We start from the raw sequence: 19,113 nt of genomic DNA, 5'->3' as shown, positions 1-19,113 counted from the left end.
CTGGGAGTTGTATGCTACTCAGAATAAAATACTCAAAATTTGGATATTTATCTTAGAAGAAAAAATCACCCTGTTTTTAATTTAATTCACGCTTAAGCAGCAAAACATCTAGACTTTAAATAGAACCTAACAGATTTTAATTCTCTGTCAAAAATGGCTATGACTTAATGCTAAAAGGTTAATTAAAATACTCTGTAAAGTATGAAAGAAGCAATTTTATTAGATGAACTCATTTATTTGACACATTAAATTAGGCAAAGAAAAATATATGCACTGCATAAAAAGAATCACATTTTCATACTACTTGAACACATAGCAGTGGTCAAAAATAATGAATTGTGGAATGGATCCTAGGATTGCAAAAAATACCCTGTACAGAAAAATTCAGGCTTCTAACTTCACTGAATCCAGTACTAAACGTGCCTCCTTATATTCCTCAGCTTCTTCCAAGTCTTTTTCACTCTCCTGAAATTAAATGTAATAAAAATTAGGTTTATTCTTCTTGAACTTCAGTACTAATTACTCAGATATTACAAACTATCAAGATAAGCAGCTCAAAAATTAAAACAATATATATTTTTTATATATTGTTATACATAATATACAATATTGTATATTCTTATATAATAAGCAAAAAACATGGTCATCTAAAGCCACTTACAGTAATTAATTAAAACCTCAGAAAAAAAATAAAACATTGTATCTCACTTTATTAACACAATAAAATGGGGTTATTATTAATGCACTAACAGTAAAAAAATTATTTACTAATGCATTACATACATGATGACACTCAGACCGAAATAATCCTACAGCTACTCACAATGACAAAGAAGGCTACAGGTGTCACACTAGAGTTAAGTACAGTCTTTGAATCAGAAAAGTGAACTGTCTTCTTATTGATGAGTATTATATACCCTACTACATGGAAACAACAGCTTTCAGTTTCTGACATGTAAAGACTGAGTTCTTCCTTGGTATATCATACACAAAACTATTATTTAATTGTAACAGATAAATGAAATAATGTAAGTTAATAAGCACAGAGTATAGCATATTTTGTTTGATTTTTTAGTAAACAAAGCTATGGTCAGCAATTCAGGTCACTCAATAAAAGATGAATATATACAAACAGCTAGAGGGAAGAGGAGATAAAGTGTGTGTACGTGTATTTAATATGAAATTTTAAAGGAAAAATGACTGAGGATTTGCTTAATTCAGACTACAGGTAAGAATTTCTTAAACTTCTCTATTACACTTGAACACACCTTTGTTCTCTGTTAGAACATATAAGCCCTTCGAGGGTACAGACATTGCTGAATATATGCTCACACACAAATATATCATCCAAAGACAATACAATTTTTTAAGCAGTTTTTATTACTTTCTTGGTTACTACATTCATGAGAGAAAAAAGCATTTCAATTGTCAGGAGATACAAATGATGCTTCTGTTCCGGGTAATATTTTAATAGAGTAATTATTTCCAGCTTTCATTATTTCACCTCTTTTATTTTAAAAACTTAGCTTCATTTTGGCTTTGAAGAGAGTTATCCTGCTTTTAAAAGGTTTCTACAGATAAATACGAGTTCTGTTTCAAAAGTAAAGTAAAATGTGAGTATTTCTCTGTTTCGTTTTTTCTACAGACTTAGTCCTGATATTATTTTGGTGGGAAAACAAATCTCATTCTCTTTCCAAGAATATATACATATGATCAACCTGAAAAAGCCTCACTATGTTTGATGTATAGGAAACAACTATGAACAGGAGACAGCTATGTAGCTGGTAATTAATATTAGCTCAAGAACTAGAAACTAAAGGTTAATAAAGGAAATGACAGAAATCAAACTATCATCAAATAGCAATAATAACTGGCTTGTATACAGTATTCTGCTTTTATCTTTTTTAAAAAATATAAAAAAGAACTTCTCATTTTTCTTAGAATCCCTTTTTAAAATGATTCTGCTACTATATCACAAGACATTTATACTATCAAGTATGATAAAGAGTGTTACCAGCTCCAAGTTAATATGAAAGGACTGCCTATATATTACCATACAGGGTTTTCTTTCCTCTCTCAAATCGTTTTAGGTTTGAATTGGGAAGAATTCCAAATCCTTTGTAAAACAGCCTAAATTCATTTGAAACATCTGGATCTTTTAAAACATCAAACAGAATACTTACATTTAATGTATTAAAAAAGATCTTTATGTGTGAAAATCAAATCATTCAAGATACTGCTGGACAATATTAGTACTATGAATACCATGATAACTCAAATATATTTCAACTCAGTTTAAATGAATACAGTGAATATGCTGACACAGTACTTTTACTGAACGCATAACTTAAACACGACTTAAACTCCATTAATTATTTAAAAATACACTGAGCAAGTAAACAAAATGTCACCAACTAGTTTTCAGTGTCAAAGAGTTAAAATTTTGGCCTTTGATGTATTAGACTGAAAAAACATTGAAACATAAGACAGAGAAGTACTACTTACTAATAACTGCAGAAGATCAGTGTGCGCCGCTTCCAACCTGCGCTGGCAGTCTGGAATCATCATCCGGGACTCCTGCAGGATCTCGGCCTGTAACGAAACAACCTATGAGACACGCAGAGATGGCAGAACTTACACATTTAGCTCACACCTCTGAAAATATACAAAATGATTTAGAGGAATCAGAAAAAAATTATGGTTATGTTAAATGGTTCAATATTTTAATTTTAATTGTGTTTAAAAAAGAATGACTATCAAAAGAATGACTATCAAACTGTAAAATATACAAAGTACAAGTTTTCGATCTAAACCTTTTCGGTAATCACCTTCTCACGCTAAGTAAAAATTAACTCTGAAAGCTTTTCATAGAGCATTTATTTAAAAAGGTTATTTAAAATAAACTGTTTCTCCTGCTGTCACAAAGCACCGTTATCCAAAATGGGATCAGCTGGTTATATAAATATCTCCTGCATCTTTTGAGTAATAAAGAAAAACAGTGCTCAGATAATATCACATGGAGATAATTACTGCATGAAAAAAGTTATTGAGTTATTGATCACATCGTGTGCACACTGCAGGAGGTTCTAACTGAAAGACAGAGGTGAGGAAAAATGAAAAGCAAAGACCAGCAGGTTCATATTTCTGATGCTTATCATGCATAAAAAGTTATTACTTATCCCTGTGCTTCATTTTAGGGGAGAGATTATTCTCCCCATGCAGTTTGATCCAAATTACCAACCAGGCACCCCTCTGAATCTGAACTTCTACTTCTCCCAAAGACAGACACTACAGAATTAAACACAGGAATCTTTATTTTGGAGGATATTTCTCAACTTAAAAATTCACCATTTGAAGCTGGACTATAATATATCAAATCATAAAAAGAAGAAAAAAATCAAATGGATGAATGGGAAACCCAATCAGTAAGAGGGTAAATATATTAGTATCAGATGTTGGACCTCAAATAAGTCTTTTTCCCAAGGAAATATGAAGCTTTATCTCCTTAAACTAGTCTTAGAAAGAGACACAGAGATCAATGAAACATTTATTTCCAAAGAGTAATGTTTGGTCAAATACCTTTGGTTAAATGGCTACAAAATCTTGATCTTTAACCTAGAAGCTTTATTATCTAACTCACATTAAAAACAAATGACATAATTTAATGGTAACCATAATCCTATTATACTCTAATAGCAACTTTAATGAATCCCACTGCCTTCTTCCTTTTCCCAAAAGTTTTACCATTGTTCACAATATAAATAAAAATTAAAATTATAATATACAGCAATGCTCTCTATCCACATCTCTTTTCTTAGGTGAAATCTCTTGCTGAACTTGTAATTCTTTTGCTAATAAGGCACATGTTGAAAATTCCAAACACAGGATCATGACTTTATTTTATAGCTATTCATACCATACCATGGCAATTCAATCATTGCCATTAATCTATTTTTGAGGACTTCCCTGGTGGCTCAGACTGTAAATAATCTGTCTACAATACAGGGGACCTGGATGCGACCCTAAGTTGGGAAGACCCCCTGGAGAAGGAAATGGCAACCTACTCCGGTATTCTTGCCTGGAGAATTCCATGAACAGAGGAGTCTGGTCCATAGGGTTGCAAAGAGTTGGACACGACTGAGCCACTAACAATTTTTTGTGTGTCTGGTTAGTTTGAATACATGTGAAAAGTCAGTGACAGGACATTTAATTGGGTAAGGAATTCATATTTTCTCTCCTATGGACCCCCGTAGTTTATAGGAATTAAACAAGATTAAACAAAAATAAAGAATTGGGTCAAACACATGATAAGCCAAAATGTATACTTATAAAATTTATTTGGCAAGCTTTAGTGTTGTTACTGAAATGAACTTTAAACAATGCTGTCCAAAGTACCTTCTATTCATTACTGTTCTATATCCCTCAATTAATCAAATAGGATTTTGACTTAAGAAGGGCCAAAGCTCAGTCTCTCCCATATATCAGCCTCATTTCATACAATAAGCTTACTATATAGTTGCAGGATGTCAGGTACAGGGGATATAAATATGAAAAAGAGAAGGCCTCATCCTCCAATCCATATGGGAGAATAAACATGAAAATAAACACTTAACACTGCTTCACTGTACTTCACACAGTACAGTGATAACTATGGTTTGGGATCCATAAACCACATCTTTATCAAGGCCACAAATCATATACTTCATATAATTTCAACAGTGAATTACAATTGTCAGGAATAATTTAAAAAGACAGTATATAAGGTATGACTATACAGTAAAGACACCCCTCAAAACACGTGAATAAATGAAAAAAGTATTACCATTCAAAGTGTTCTTTTTGGAAGTAGTCAAATGAATGGTGCCTCTGTTTAAGATATCTGGATAAACTGTCAGTTTATTTTAGTGCTGACAATGACAAGACTGAGTTTAACTAAGGATCCTGGGGGAAGCTTAGCAAGACTCATTGTAACAGTGAATAAACCAATGAACTAAAATATTATCAGTTTCTGTCATAATCAAACATACATACATTGGAAAGGAAAAACCTATTAGCAGATCTTTAATTTTTCAAAGAGAAGAGTGTGTGAAATAACCTAGCCAGTGGTTTCTAGCTCCTTTAATGATCCAGATCATTTATGCAGGGCTGGCTATACCTATAATAATCTATAGACAGTCTAATGTTAGATACTGGCTGCTTCTGGAACCAATGGTAACTGTATTAGTTTGTCAAATTGAGCTCTAAGAGTAGTTCAGAGATTACTGGAACAATGGTTAAGTCTCTTCTTTTATATGGTGCTAAAATGGTAATGTGATAATAAACAAGTTAAGAAACCTATTTGATGAAGAAAAAAAACAGTAACTGTGAGGTGATGGATATGTTAAGTAGCATGAATATGGTAGATATTTTACAAGGTAAATGTACATCAAACCATCAAGCTACCCAGCTTAAGTATATACATTTTAATTTTACCTCAATAAAACTGGGGAAAAAGATATCTAAGAAACAGAAACATAGAGTTAGAAAGGACATAACCACATCTGGGATGTCATCCAGTCTAGTGTCCTCAATTTACAAACGATAAAGCCAACTCTGAGTGTGATCAGCTGGTTAACCGGCTGTGAATTACAGCCCGATTTCAGCTCCAGCATGTGCGTTCGTAGCGCCGGCAGTCAGCAGCCGAGACAGAGCCCATGGCATCACCTCCTTGTTTTTCTGCCCATGAGCAGGCACCTCCCACAGTGAATTTGGTCTGGCACTATGAAACCAACAGGATGTGGCAGAAGGGGCATTCTGAAACTGAAGACCTGAAGCTGCATCTTAAGAAGCCCTGTAGCTTCTACATGGATCTCTTGGAATGATCACTTTGGGAAACACTTCTCTTAGGACCCAGTCACCATGCCATGAAGCAGACAGACAGACAGATAGAAAGAAAAAGTTCATTTGACTTGTGTTTTGTGGTTATTGATGAATGCTTAAGGATGAAAGAAGAATCCTATGAGTCAAAAATAATCTGGGGTCTAAGCACTGACATACCAATAATTACTTAAACATGAATGGTCTAAATTTACCAGCTAAAAACAGGTCTACAAGAAACTCACTTCAAATGAAAGAGATAGGTTAAAAAAAGAATAGAAAAAAGATATACCATGCAAATAGTAAAAAAAAGAAAGACAGGAGTGACTATATTCATATTGGATTCATACTGGATAAAATAGACTTAAGAGTAAAAAATTATGAGGGACACAGAGGGATACTACATAATCATAAAATGATCAATCCATCAAGAAAACACAGTGATCCTAAATGTGTATATACTAAAAAAGAGCTTCAAAACACATGAAACTAGACACAATAAAGCTAAAAGGAGAGACAAAGCCACAAATACAGCTGAGGATTCCAATACTCCAGTTTTAGCAAATGACAGAAGTACTAGAGAAAAAAAAAATAGCAAAGATATAAAAGAACCCAGTAACACCATCAAAAGATATAATTGACATTTATAGAACACGCTACACCTATGAAACAAAAATACAAATTCTTCTCAAGCACCTATGAAACATTTTCTATAGTACACTATGCTGCTACTGCTGCTAAGTCGCTTTAGTCGTGTCCAACTCTGTGCGACCCCATAGACGGCATCCCACCAGGCTCCCCCGTCCCTGGGATTCTCCAGGCAAGAACTGGAGTGGGTTGCCATTTCCTTCTCTAATGCATGAAAGTGAAAAGTGAAAGTGAAGCTGCTCAGTAGTGTCTGACTCTTCACGACCCCATGGACTGCAGCCCACCAGGCTCCTCCATCCACGGGATTCTCCAGGCAAGAGGACTGGAGTGGGTGTCCATTGCATCCTGGACCAAAAGGAGCAAACAAAATGAACAAATACCTCAACCAATTTAAAAGTACTGAAATAAAACAGTACATGTCTGACTATAATGGAATAAAATTAGAAAACGGTAACAGAAAGACAGCAGGACAACCTGTAAACATTTACAAATTAAACAACATACTTCCAAATAACTAATGGGTCACAACAAGGAAGTCTCTAAGGAAACAGAGAAATACATAGATAAATGAAAACACAACATATTAAAATTTCTGGGATTTTCAGATAAAGCAATGCTGAGAGGGAAATTTAGAGCACTAAATGCTTAGATTCATAAAGAGGAAAGATCTCAAATTAAACAGCTAAGTTTTTACTTCAGGAACTTAGAAAAAGAAGAGCAAGATAAACCTATAGAAGCAGAAGAAAGGAAATAACAAACACAAGAACAGAAATCAATAAAATGAAAAATAGAAAGAGAACAGAGGGGAAAAAAGCAATGAAACAAAGCTTTATTTGTGGTATAGACTTCTAGTTAAGACTGACAAATATTAAGTAAAAAGGCACAAATTGCCACTATCAGTAACAAAAGAGAGAATGTCAGTACAGATCTCACAAACAACAAAATGAGAAAAAAAATGCTAAAAGTAATTTTATAATGCTCACAAATGTTCATAATGCTCAGTAATGTTCATAATGCTCATAAATTCAACCACTTAGAAGACACGGACCAGTTCCTTGAAAACTATAAACCACCAAAACTCAACAGATAAACTGAACAGTTCTATAATTATTAAATAAATCAAATTTTTAATTAAAAAGTTCTTGAAAAAGAGCTCTCTAAGCCTAGATGCTTTCACTGAACAATGTTTTCAAATATTTAAACACTTAACACCAATTTTATACAAATCTTTCAAGAAAAAAGAGGGAACACTTCCCAACTTAATAAAAAAAGCTTCAGACCATTATTTCCCATAAACTTAGATGCAAAAATCCTCAATAAAATACTAGCAATTTAAATCCAAGAATTAAGAGAATTATATAACACAATCAAGGTTGGTTCAATATTTAGAAATTAATCCATGTAATTCACAGTTTCAACAATCCAAAGAAGAAAACTCATGTGCTCTTACCAAATGACACAGAAGAAGCATTTGACAAAACCCAATACCTATTCATGACAAAAATACTGAACAAAACTATAAACAAAGAACTTTCTCAACTTGAAAAAGACCATGTACAAAACCCCTATAGCTAACATTTACATAATGGTAAAAAACTAAATGCTATCCCCTTAAGACTGAAAACAAGATAAGTACGTTTACTCTCCTATTAAACATAGCACTGTAAGCTCCAGCCAGAGCAACAAGGCAAGAAAAATAAATAAAAGACATACAGATTTAAAAGAAGTGAAACCATAGTGTAGTGTTAGCCGCTCAGTCGTGTCCAACTCTTTGTGATTCTATGGACTGTAGCCCACCAAGTTCCTCTGTCCATGGGATTTTCCAAGCAAGAATACTGGAGTGGGTTGCCATTTCCTCCTCCAGGGGATCTTCCCAACCCAGGGACTGAACCCACGTCTCTTACATCTCATGAATTGGCAGGTAGGTTTTTTACCACTGGTGCTACCTGGGAAGCCCCAAATGAAACTGTCCTTATTTGCAAATGACAAGATTGTTATGTAGAAAGTCAGAAGGAATCCACCCAAAACTCCCAGAACTAATCCGTGAAGTCAGCAAAGTCAAGGTTGCAGGTTTTAAGATCAACACACAAAAGACTGCACTTTTATATCTAATAACAAATATAGCATTGGTAAGTGAAACTAAAAACAATACCATTTATAATACCCTCAAAAAAAAATGAAATACTTAGGTTTAAATCTAACAAAACATGTATAGGATCTGTATGCCGAAAATTACAAAATATTGGGTTGACCAAAATGTTCGTTTGGAAAAACCCAAATAAACCTTTTGGCCAACCCAATTCTAAGAAAGAAATGAGACCTAAATTAACTGGAGAGACTTACCATGTTCACTGACTGGAAGATTCAACATAGTAAAGACATTAATTCTCCCCAAGTTGATCTCCAGGTTTAATGGAGATCATTATTTTAAAATTTTTACGGAAAGGCAAAAAAATTAGAATAGGAGAAATAATTCTGAGAGAAAAAGAAGCAAGTGAGAGGGCTCACTCTTCCCAGTGTGAAGATGGTGTGGTACTGGTAGAGTTAGACACAGATTCATGGACCAGAAGAGAACCCGAAAATAGATCCACACAAACAAGTCCCCCTGGTTTCTGACAAAGGAACAAAAGCATTTCCGTGGAGGAAGGATATAACCCTTTCAACAAATGCTGCTGGAGTTGGGCACTCAGGCACAAAGATGAGTCTTTAACTAAACCTCACACCTTACATGGGCTTCCCTGGTGGCTCAGACCATAAAGAATCCACCTGCAATGCTGGAGACCTGGGTCTGATCCCTGGGTTGGGAAGATCCTATGAAGGAGGGCATGGCAGTCTACTCCCAGTATTCTTGTCTGCAAAATTCCCATGGACAGAGGAGCCTGGTGGACTACATTCCGTGGAGTCACAAAGAGTTGGGCACGACTGAGCGACTAAGCACACACACATGTATACCTTAAATAAAAACTAACTCAAACTCAATTGAAGCCGTGAATGTAAGAGATAAATAAAACCACACAACTTTTAGAAAATAAGAAAATCTTCATGACCAAAGTCTAGCCAAAGAGGCCTTAGATTTGACATCAAAAGTATGATTCACAAAAGGGTACATTAGCTGTAAAGGAGACGTTCTCAAAGTTAAAGACTGTTGGTCAATAAAAGATTGTATTAAGAGGGTAAAAAGACAAAATAAGGACTAAAAGAAAATATCTGAAAACTGTATATCCAACAAAGGCATTTATCTAGAAAATATTAAAAATCCTCAAAACTGAAAGAAACAAAATATCTAATTAGAAAATGAGCAGAAATCATGGATAGACATTTCACTGAAGAGAATATACAGATGGGCAATAAGCAAATGAGAAGTTCTATACTATTAGTCATTAGGGAAGTTCAAATTAAAAGCAAAATCAGCTGTCACTATACACTAATCACGTAGATGTGATGGGTAAATGTCAAAATTAAAATGGTGAAAACACCAGTGATAACACCAGGACTGCCCTGGTGGTCCAGTGGTTGAGAGTCCGCCTGCCAATGCAGGGGAGACAGGTTTGACCCTGGTCCAGGAGGGTTTTGCATGCCACGGGGCAACTAAGGCCGCGCAGCACACCTGCTGTGCAGCGCTTTAGAATCTGCACACGGCAACCGCAGAAGCTGAGAGCCCTGTGCTCCACTCAAGAGAAGCCACCACAGTGAGCGCCTGCACACGCCAAGGAAGAGAAGCCCCGCTCACTGCAGCTAGTGGGAGTCTGGGGCAGCAATGAAGACCTGGCACAGCCAAAAAGAAACAAAATTTAAAAAACAATAGTGATAACACCAAATGCTGGCAAGGATGTGGAGAAGTCAAACCATCAAAGATGACCGATAGAAACATAAAATGATACGAATACAGCCACTCAGAAAAGATCTTGGTAGTTTCTTTTAAAGCAAAAAATGTACTAACATAACCCAGAAATTACCTGGGCATTTATCTCAAAAAATGAAAACTCATGTTCATGTAAAAATTAAGTATGATGAGGAAGGTGGAGGAAAAGAGGAGTATCATAAGCAGAAGAAGGCTAACATCAGTATTCAGTTAACTTCTGAATATTGTGTTATACTTTTTAGCAGAGAACAAAGGACAGCAGAATGACTCTTTGGTATTGTGGCTTGCTAGGGCCCTGAAACTTCTGCCTAGTTTACTTTAAAAGAACCAAAATGAGGCCTACTCCAGGAGAGAACAATTTTGGTAATCAATTTCAGGTAAGAAGTTTGACAGGGACAGCACTGTATGTGTATGTTATAAAACAGGGCTGGTTCAGAAGATTCAGGAAAGCCAGAGCAAATGGAACCAAGTGAGAGTCAAGCCAAGACAGTGAGAAGTGATTGCAGACGGCATTTAGCCCAGAAAAGGAGGAAATACAGGGAAAACAGGAGAGAACCCACAAAATCTGGCATTTGGCTCTCTTGCTATTTCTTATGAGGGGCGTCAGCAAATGTCAAGAAGCAACGACTGGCCTTAAAGCAGTAGGCAAGTAGGGACAGAGCAGTGCTTCTGGCAGCGCAACTCCCCTCGCATGCGAGAAAAACATAAATGGCTGCACAAACAGCACAGGCGCTAGGGAAAGGGACCGAGAAAGGCACGTAGGCTGAGTGAGAGGAAAGACAAAGTTCAGTGAGACTCTGAAACAAAACTGGACAACTGTATATTGTGCAGGTTGAGACTAGCAAACATGAAAAATTTATTGTTCTGTAATTAGATATGGGATGATAGTCTTAAATTTAAGTACTAGGCTGACTATGAATCTAGGAAATCATGTTATAAACCATGACCACTGTGACAAAAGAATCTTAACATGGCTGAGTGTAGAAAGGGTTTTTGAACAAATATTTTCCCTGATAGCTCAGCGGGTAAAGAATCTGCCTGCAATGCAGGAGACCCTGGTTCAATTCCTGGCTCAGGAAGATCTGCTGGAGAAGGGATGGGCTACCCACTCCAGTACTCTTGGGCTTCCCTTGTGGCTCAGCTGGTAAAGAATCTATCTGCCTGCAATGTGGGAGACCTGGGTTTGATCCCTGAGTTGGGAAGATCCCCCGGGGAAGGGAAAGGCTACCCACTCCAGTATTCTGGCCTGGAGAATTCCATGGACTGTCCATGGGGTTGCAAAGAGTCAGACACGACTGAGCAACTTTCACTCACTTTTTCCCTTTTATATCTGCATATGCAATCAATGATATTGCCAGTAAGTGGCTAATATCATCAAATAACAATTAGAACACAGGATTCAATAGAGTTAATTCTTACCTATCAAGCAGTAATTTTATTGAAAGATAATATACAAATATTAAAAATTAAATAAAACAGATTCTGTGATAATCTGTGGCACTGTTTGTAGAATTGTGTTTAGAAAGGTGGTGCAGTGGTACAGAATCCGCCTGCCAATGCAGAAGATGCAAGAGATGCAGGTTTGATTCCTAGGTTGGGAAGATCCCCTGGAGTAGGAAAAGGCAACCCCTCCAGTAAGCTTGCCTGGAAAATTCCATGGACGGAGGAGCTATGGTCCACAGAGTCGTAAAGAGTTGGACTCAACTGAGCACACAGAAACGTTTAGAAAGGAAACACATTCCCCATTCCATGTAACTTACAACTCATGTTCTAGCTATAGGACTATTTTAAAACAGACTATTGGTGACAAAAAGCACTGAGCGGGAAAAAAACTGAACTACACAAGTGGGAAAACAAGCTGGATGGGATCCAAGCAGAACCTGGGTGAAATACGTGATACACAATGTTACAATGCTCCTCACTAGATGTGGGAAAACAATAGAGTACCGTAGTGAGAGAGGTACAAGGGGATATGAATAATTATGGAAGAAGCTATCAAAACACATTTAACATAATTTTAAGAATCAAAAAGTTAAATTATGTATGTAAATCCTTATGAAGAGCAGTTTACAAAAAACATACTGGGGGACATACTATACCCACATACCTGTTTACAAATCCTCCCTCATAAAAATGTCCTTTATTGTATCACACACAAAGGAAGGCAGGCTCTCCCGGAAAGTCAAGAAAATAAGAAAGTTCTCTTTTTGGACAGCCTGCAGAAAGAAGACATTTCAGGTGCCACTGCATTCCTTTGGCAACACAGAAAGCAACTACCTACAGAGAAGTCCATTTTAAGGGATTAATTTTGCTTAATTAAGCCTGAGCTAAGTGAAGTGGAGTCGCTCAGTCGTGTCCGACTCTTTGCGACCCCATGGACTGTAGCCTACCAAGCTCCTCTGTCCATGGGATTTTCCAGGCAATAGTACTTGAATGGATTGCCATTTCCTTCTCCAGAGGATCTTCCTGACCCAGGGATCGAACCCGGGTCTCCCACATTGTAGACAGATGTTTTCCTGTCTGAACCACTGAGCTAAGGATGCATTATTACCATTCTATATAACAAAATTTATATGATAAAAACCACTGTGAGTTCATAAAGCTGATTTGAAAAAACAAGTCATGAGATATTATCTATATAAGCTCTTGTATATTCTCCTTTCACCTAGTGTCATCTGGATTTTATTCTAAATTCATTAGACACTGGATTTTAGGTAATGGAATAAGTAATATGATACACATTCAAAAGAGATCAACCTGGCTACTGCAGTATGAAAGGAATGTAGGGTTATCAAGAGACAGAGTATAAACAAGGAGGCTTCTGCAGTAGTACAGGCAAGAAATGATAGTGGACTGGACTAGGATAGTGGCAGAAGAGAAAGAAATCAAGGGAGAAAGAAAGAGGACTTGGGGATCAAGAAGAGACCTGTAACTTTTGGTTTGGGTATCTGAGTAAGCGGAGGTACCATTTATTGAGAGTGGGGGAACAAGAGCGAGAATAGCTTCTTCTTTGGAGGCGATGAGCTGGGTTGAGGGAAGACCAAGATTCTTAGCTTGAACGCACAAGGGATAAGACATGGCAAGAGGTGATCACTGAATGCATGCTTCTGGAATGTTTTCTATCGGGCTCAGAGACAGACAGTGGCACGAGAATGAATGCCAAGTAAGCAGGAATCTGGGTTTGTTTGTTTTCTTGTTTTAATGCCACATCTGAAAGAGTGCCTAAAATAGCATTTGGCCAGTAGCAGGGGTTTAATAAATATCTGCTGTGTAAATAAATGAATGGTCACAAAGATGGTACTTAAAGTTATAAGATAGTATGAAATTAGACAGGAACTGTAGACTGAAGTCTTAAGGTAAAATTATATCTTAAATAATAATTTTACCTGTTTTTTAATAGCATAATTTTCACCATCTTCGGCTTTCATTTTTTCAATCTTTTCTTCTTGTTGTTTTGCTTCTTTTTCATACATCATTTTTTCTTTGACCAATCTATAAATAAACCAAAAATGTTTCAGAGAATTAACTTTCTCTCTAGCAACTGACAACAAGAAACAAAGAAACAATGTAACTATAAAGCATACTTTAAAAAGCATATGTAACTAGACAGGGAGAAAGGAAGGGAAGAAAAATACTTTAGCCATAGATGTATGAGCCTTATGCTCTCAAATTTTATACCTGACTAAAGCAAATCAACTTATCAAAGCATAGTATTCTTAAAATTTTAATTAAAAACACATTCCATTATAGCAATTGTATTTACAATGTAAAAATAACATTTCTTTATTGCTTGATTTACTTAAGTTATAATTAATAATACTATACTTGTTTCAGGTTCATAATATACTGATTTGATATTTTTATACATTATGGAGTGATCATCACCATAATTATACATCATCTGTAACCAATAAAGTTGTATCTCTTAATCTTTTTCACTTATTTGGTCTGTCTTCCCTGACCTGTCTTCCCTCTGGCAACCACCAGTTTGTTCTCTGTATCTATGAGTCTATTTGTTTTGTTTTTTAGATTCCACATGTAAGTGAAATCATTTGGCATTTTCTCTGTTTGACTTATCTCACTTAGCATCTACACCTTCCTGGTCCATCTATGTTGCTGAAGAGACATATTCAAAAAAATACTGCTAAGACCAAAGTAAATGAGGTGACTGTCTATATTTTCTTCTAGGAGTTTTATGATTTAAGATCTTACATTCAAGTCTAACCCATTTTGAGTTTATTTTTGAATATGGTGCAACAAAGTGCTCCAGTTTCATTCTTCTACATGAAGTTTTCCCAACAACATTTATTGAACAGACTATCTTTTCTGCATTGTATATTCTTATCTCCTTTGTCACAGATTAATTGACCATATGAGTGTGGGTTCATTTCTGGACTTCTGTTTTGTTCCATGGATCTAAGTGTCTGTTTTAGGGCCAGTACCATATTATTGACTATTTGGGGCCATCTATGGCTCTACTCAAGGCTATGGTTTTTCCAGTGGTCATGTACGGATGTGAGAGTTGGACTGTGAAGAAAGCTGAGCACCAAAGAATTGATGCTTTTGAACTGTGGTGTTGGAGAAGACTCTTGAGAGTCCCTTAGGAGATCCAACCAGTTCATTCTACAGGAGATCGGTCCTGGGTGTTCACTGGAAGGACTGATGCTAAAGCTGAAACTCCAGTACTTTTGGCCACCTCACGCGAAGAGTTGACTCATTGGAAAAGACTCTGATGCTGGGAGGGATTGAGGGCAGGAGGAGAAGGTGACGACAGAGGATGAGATGGCTGGATGGCATCACCAATTCCATGCACATCAGTCTGAGTAAACTCCAGGAGTTGGTGATGGACAGGGAGGCCTGGTGTGCTGCGATTCATGGGGTCGCAAAGAGTCGGACATGACTGAGCGACTGAACTGAACTAAACCGAACCGATCCAAACTTTTACACACATACCTGAAACAACATAATGGTAAAAGCTCAGTTTGTTGGGAAAGGAGTCAGAATATTGCATGCCAAATCCCAAAGAAAGAAAGATTAAATTATTTTCAACAACAAAATCTTTAAAAAGTATTTGTCATGTACTTAATTTTACATCTGATCTTCTTTGTGTGAGGGACTGGGATATATAATTTAGATATGGTTCTTGCACAGACAAGCAGGGGAAACAAGTATTTATTAAAGCAGGAAAAGGTATTGATAGAGATCAGGAAGATTTTTGACAATAAAGAACAGAGCAATACAAAGTTCTACTGATTATCCCTCAGATAATCAAAATTCAATTAATCATAATAGTGCACTCTCCCCTAGTTCTCGTTAATCAAACTTTTAATGTAAAAGAAAAGTGCAGTTCAAGAAAACACTAATATACCTATATACATATTATCTTAGGAACAGAAGGAAAAAATGTTCACAGTTCCATACCTATTAAAAGCAGCTTTCTCCCCTTGGCTTGATAACTTACTTCTAGAACTATGTTCTGGGAAGGAATTTTAAAATCAAACTAGAGCATAGCTTCTGTCTAATCATTTGAAAGGAAGATTAAATGTATTTCAAAAAATGATACAATTTTCATATTCTAACAGAATTAAAATAAGTTCACAAATCTAAAAAATCTTTTGTCATACTATCTAGAAGGTTTTAAAGTTAGATTTAAAGTCTGGATTTAAATCACCACATAAAATGCATACTAAATATTAAAACACTAAAATGTTCCAGTTCGGAATTTTGAGTTGTACAAGCAAGGCTCATCTTTGTCCTTCATGATCATGCATTAGCAATATAGATGGAAAGAAATATAACAAAATGTTAACAGTATTTATAGTAGAATGTGACCTTTAAATCCTCATCCTGACATATCTCAAAGTGAAAAAAAAAAAAGTACCAAACAGGCATAAATTTTACGCTGCCATGAATATAAACAAACAACAAAAGATTCTCAAATAACAAGTAACAAAGGATACCTGGGCAACTCTTTATTTGTGGTTACCTGAGAAGAAAAGCCCTAGTGATGTGGGGTAGGGGTGGTCAGCTGGAAGGTAAATAAGCTTTCATTTTATGCCTCTCAATAAAAGTTTCAGGGTTTTTCCCCCCATATGTTAAGTATTACTTTTATTTAAAAAATTAGATGCTTATAATTAATTTCTGAGTGGCACAATTTTAAATTATTTTAAAGTCTGCTAGTTTTTCCTTTAGCTATATTTTCTAAATTTTCTGGAATAAAGCAAAATTCAATTAGAAAGATACCAAAATATATCTAATAGCTGTACTTCTCTAAACACTGATCTCTTTTGCTAGTTTTCAAATGCTATTAAAGTACAAATAAATATAAAGCCATAACTTATTATATTTTAAAGGCATAATTAACTGAAAATGTTTATTAGCCTTACAAACCCACATGTACAGAGAAACACAGCAAGTTCAAAATTTGATCACTTTTACCAGTTAGATAAATAAATATATAAAAGCAAAATAAATACATAAAAAAGCAATAGAAAAGGACATACATAAGGAGACATTTTAAGAAATGACGGCTATCAGGGTAATAATAACCAAATGAGAACAAACCATTTAACTGTCTATGTATGGACATAAAGTCATTTTAAATACGTAGATCAGTCATATTCATCACTCCGTCTTAATATTTATTAACATCATCACCCTATCTTAACATTTATTAACAATTTGGCAGTCTTGTTTCATGTGTCTCCTGCCACATTTGTGTATTTATTTATTAGTATTTTCAGACATTTTACCTTTGGCTTGATTTTTGAGGTTAAAAGCATATGATTTCTACCTCCTTCCCCTTACCACATACAAAAATTAACTCAAAATGGATCAATATAAAAAGCAAAAGTTATAAAAAGTTTTGAAAGAAAAATGTAGGTAAATCTTGATGACTTTGGATTTGGAGCTTTACATATGACACCAAAAGCACAAGAAACAAAAATGTTGACCTTAAACCCATGCACCTATAGGTAACTTATTTGTGACAAAAGAGGCAAGACTATACAATGCAGCAAACATAGCTTCTTCAGTAAGTTATGTGGGGAAAACTGGACAGCTACATGCCAAAGAATGAAATCAGAACACTTCATAATGCCATATACAAAGATAAAGTCAAAACGGATTAAAGAACTAATGTAAGACCAGAAACTATAAAACACCTAGAGGAAAACATAGGCAGAAAACTCAATGACATAAATCAAAGCAAGATCTTCTATGACCCACCTCCTAGAGTAATGGAAATAAAAACAAAAATAAACAAGTGGGACCTAATTAAATGTAAAACCTTTTTGCACAACAAAGGAAATGACCAACAAGGTGAAAAGACAACCCTCAAAATGGGAGAAAATAATAGCAAAGGAAACAACTGACAAAGAATTAATTTCCAAAATATACAAGCAGCTCATACAACTCAACACCAAAAAAACAAACAATCCAATCAAAATGTGGGGAAAAGACCTAAACAGACATTTCTCCAAAGAAGACGTACAGATGGCTAACAAACACATGAAAAGAGGCTCAACATCACTCATTATTAGAGAAATGCAAATCAAAACTACAATGAGATACCACCTCACACTGGTCAGAATGGACATCATAAAAATGCCTACAATCAATGCTGGAGAGGGTGTGGAGAACTGCTGGTGAGAATGTAAACTGATACAGCCACTATGGAGGACGGTATGGAGATCCCTTAAAAACTAGGAATAAAACCACCGTATGACCCAGCAATCCCACTCCTAGGCATACAGCCTGAGGAAAACAAAATTGAAAAAGACACATGTACCCCAATTTTCACTGCAGCACTATTTATAATAGCTAGAATGTGGAAGCAACCAAGATGTCCACTGACACATGAATGGATAAAGAAGCTGTGGTACATATATAAAATGAAATATTACAGCCATTTGAGTCAGTTCTAACAAGGTGGACGAACCTAGAGCCTATTATACAGAGTGAAGTAGGTCAGAACAAGAAATATAAACATCGTATGCCACGCTCAGTCGTTTCAGTCGTGCAACCCCACGGACTCATATAGGTGAAACCTAGAAAGACAGTACTGATGAATTTATCTGCAGGGCAGCAATGGGGAAACAGACATGGAGAATAGACCTATGGACACAGGGAGGAGAAGGGAGGAGAGGGTGAGATGTATGGAGAGGGTGAGATGTATGGAGAGTAACATGGAAATTTACATTACCATATGTAAAACAGACAGCCAGTGGGAATTTGCTGTATGACTCAGGGAACTCATCAGGGGCTCTGTGACAATCTAGAAGGGTAGGGTGGGGAGGGAGCTGGGAGGGAAGTTCAGGAGGGAGGGGACATGGGTGTACCTATGATGATTCTTGTTGATGTATGACAGAAAACAACAAAATTCTATAAAGCAATTATCCTTCAATTAAAAACTAAAGTGGCAAAAAAAAAAAAAGCGCTGACCTTCATCAAGATCAAAAAATTTTGTGCTTCAAAAGACTATCAGGCAAGTGCAAAGACAACCACAGAATGGGAGAAAATATCTGCAAAGCATATACTGGATAAGACACCTGTATCTGGAATATATAAAGAACTTCTACAACTCATTAATTTAAAAAAGTTTTAAAAAATCCAATTAAAAAATAGGCAAGCTGAATAGATATTTCTTTAAAGACGATATACAGGTGCCCAATCAGCAAATGGAAAGATGCTCAACATCATCAGTCATCAGAGAAATACAAATCAAAACCATAGCGAGATAGCACTTC

The 19,113-nt window shown here is 35.8% G+C and overlaps 1 protein-coding gene across 2 annotated transcripts in view; it reads right to left on the bottom strand.

The window, feature by feature from the left end:
• Positions 1-200: 200 nt before the first annotated feature.
• The window catches only part of TBCA (tubulin folding cofactor A), a 214,018-nt gene continuing 195,105 nt past the window's right edge, over positions 201-19,113 (bottom strand). For both annotated transcript variants that reach the window (XM_086323149.1, XM_086323148.1), the window contains exons 2-4: positions 13,753-13,858; positions 2,506-2,592; positions 201-465 (exon numbers count right to left, since the gene is read on the bottom strand). In XM_086323149.1, the coding sequence (XP_086179275.1) occupies positions 385-465; positions 2,506-2,592; positions 13,753-13,842 (258 nt within the window). In that variant the 5' untranslated portion in view covers positions 13,843-13,858 and the 3' untranslated portion in view covers positions 201-384. The remainder of the gene's footprint in view (positions 466-2,505; positions 2,593-13,752; positions 13,859-19,113) is intronic.

Source organism: Bos grunniens, chromosome 10 (assembly GCF_055505025.1).
Source record: "Bos grunniens cultivar Pamir isolate PY7600 chromosome 10, Bosgru_T2T1.0, whole genome shotgun sequence".
Classification (NCBI taxonomy): domain Eukaryota; kingdom Metazoa; phylum Chordata; class Mammalia; order Artiodactyla; family Bovidae; genus Bos; species Bos grunniens.
Note: the sequence above shows the minus strand (reverse complement) of the source record. Positions and strands in the feature narration are given on the sequence as shown.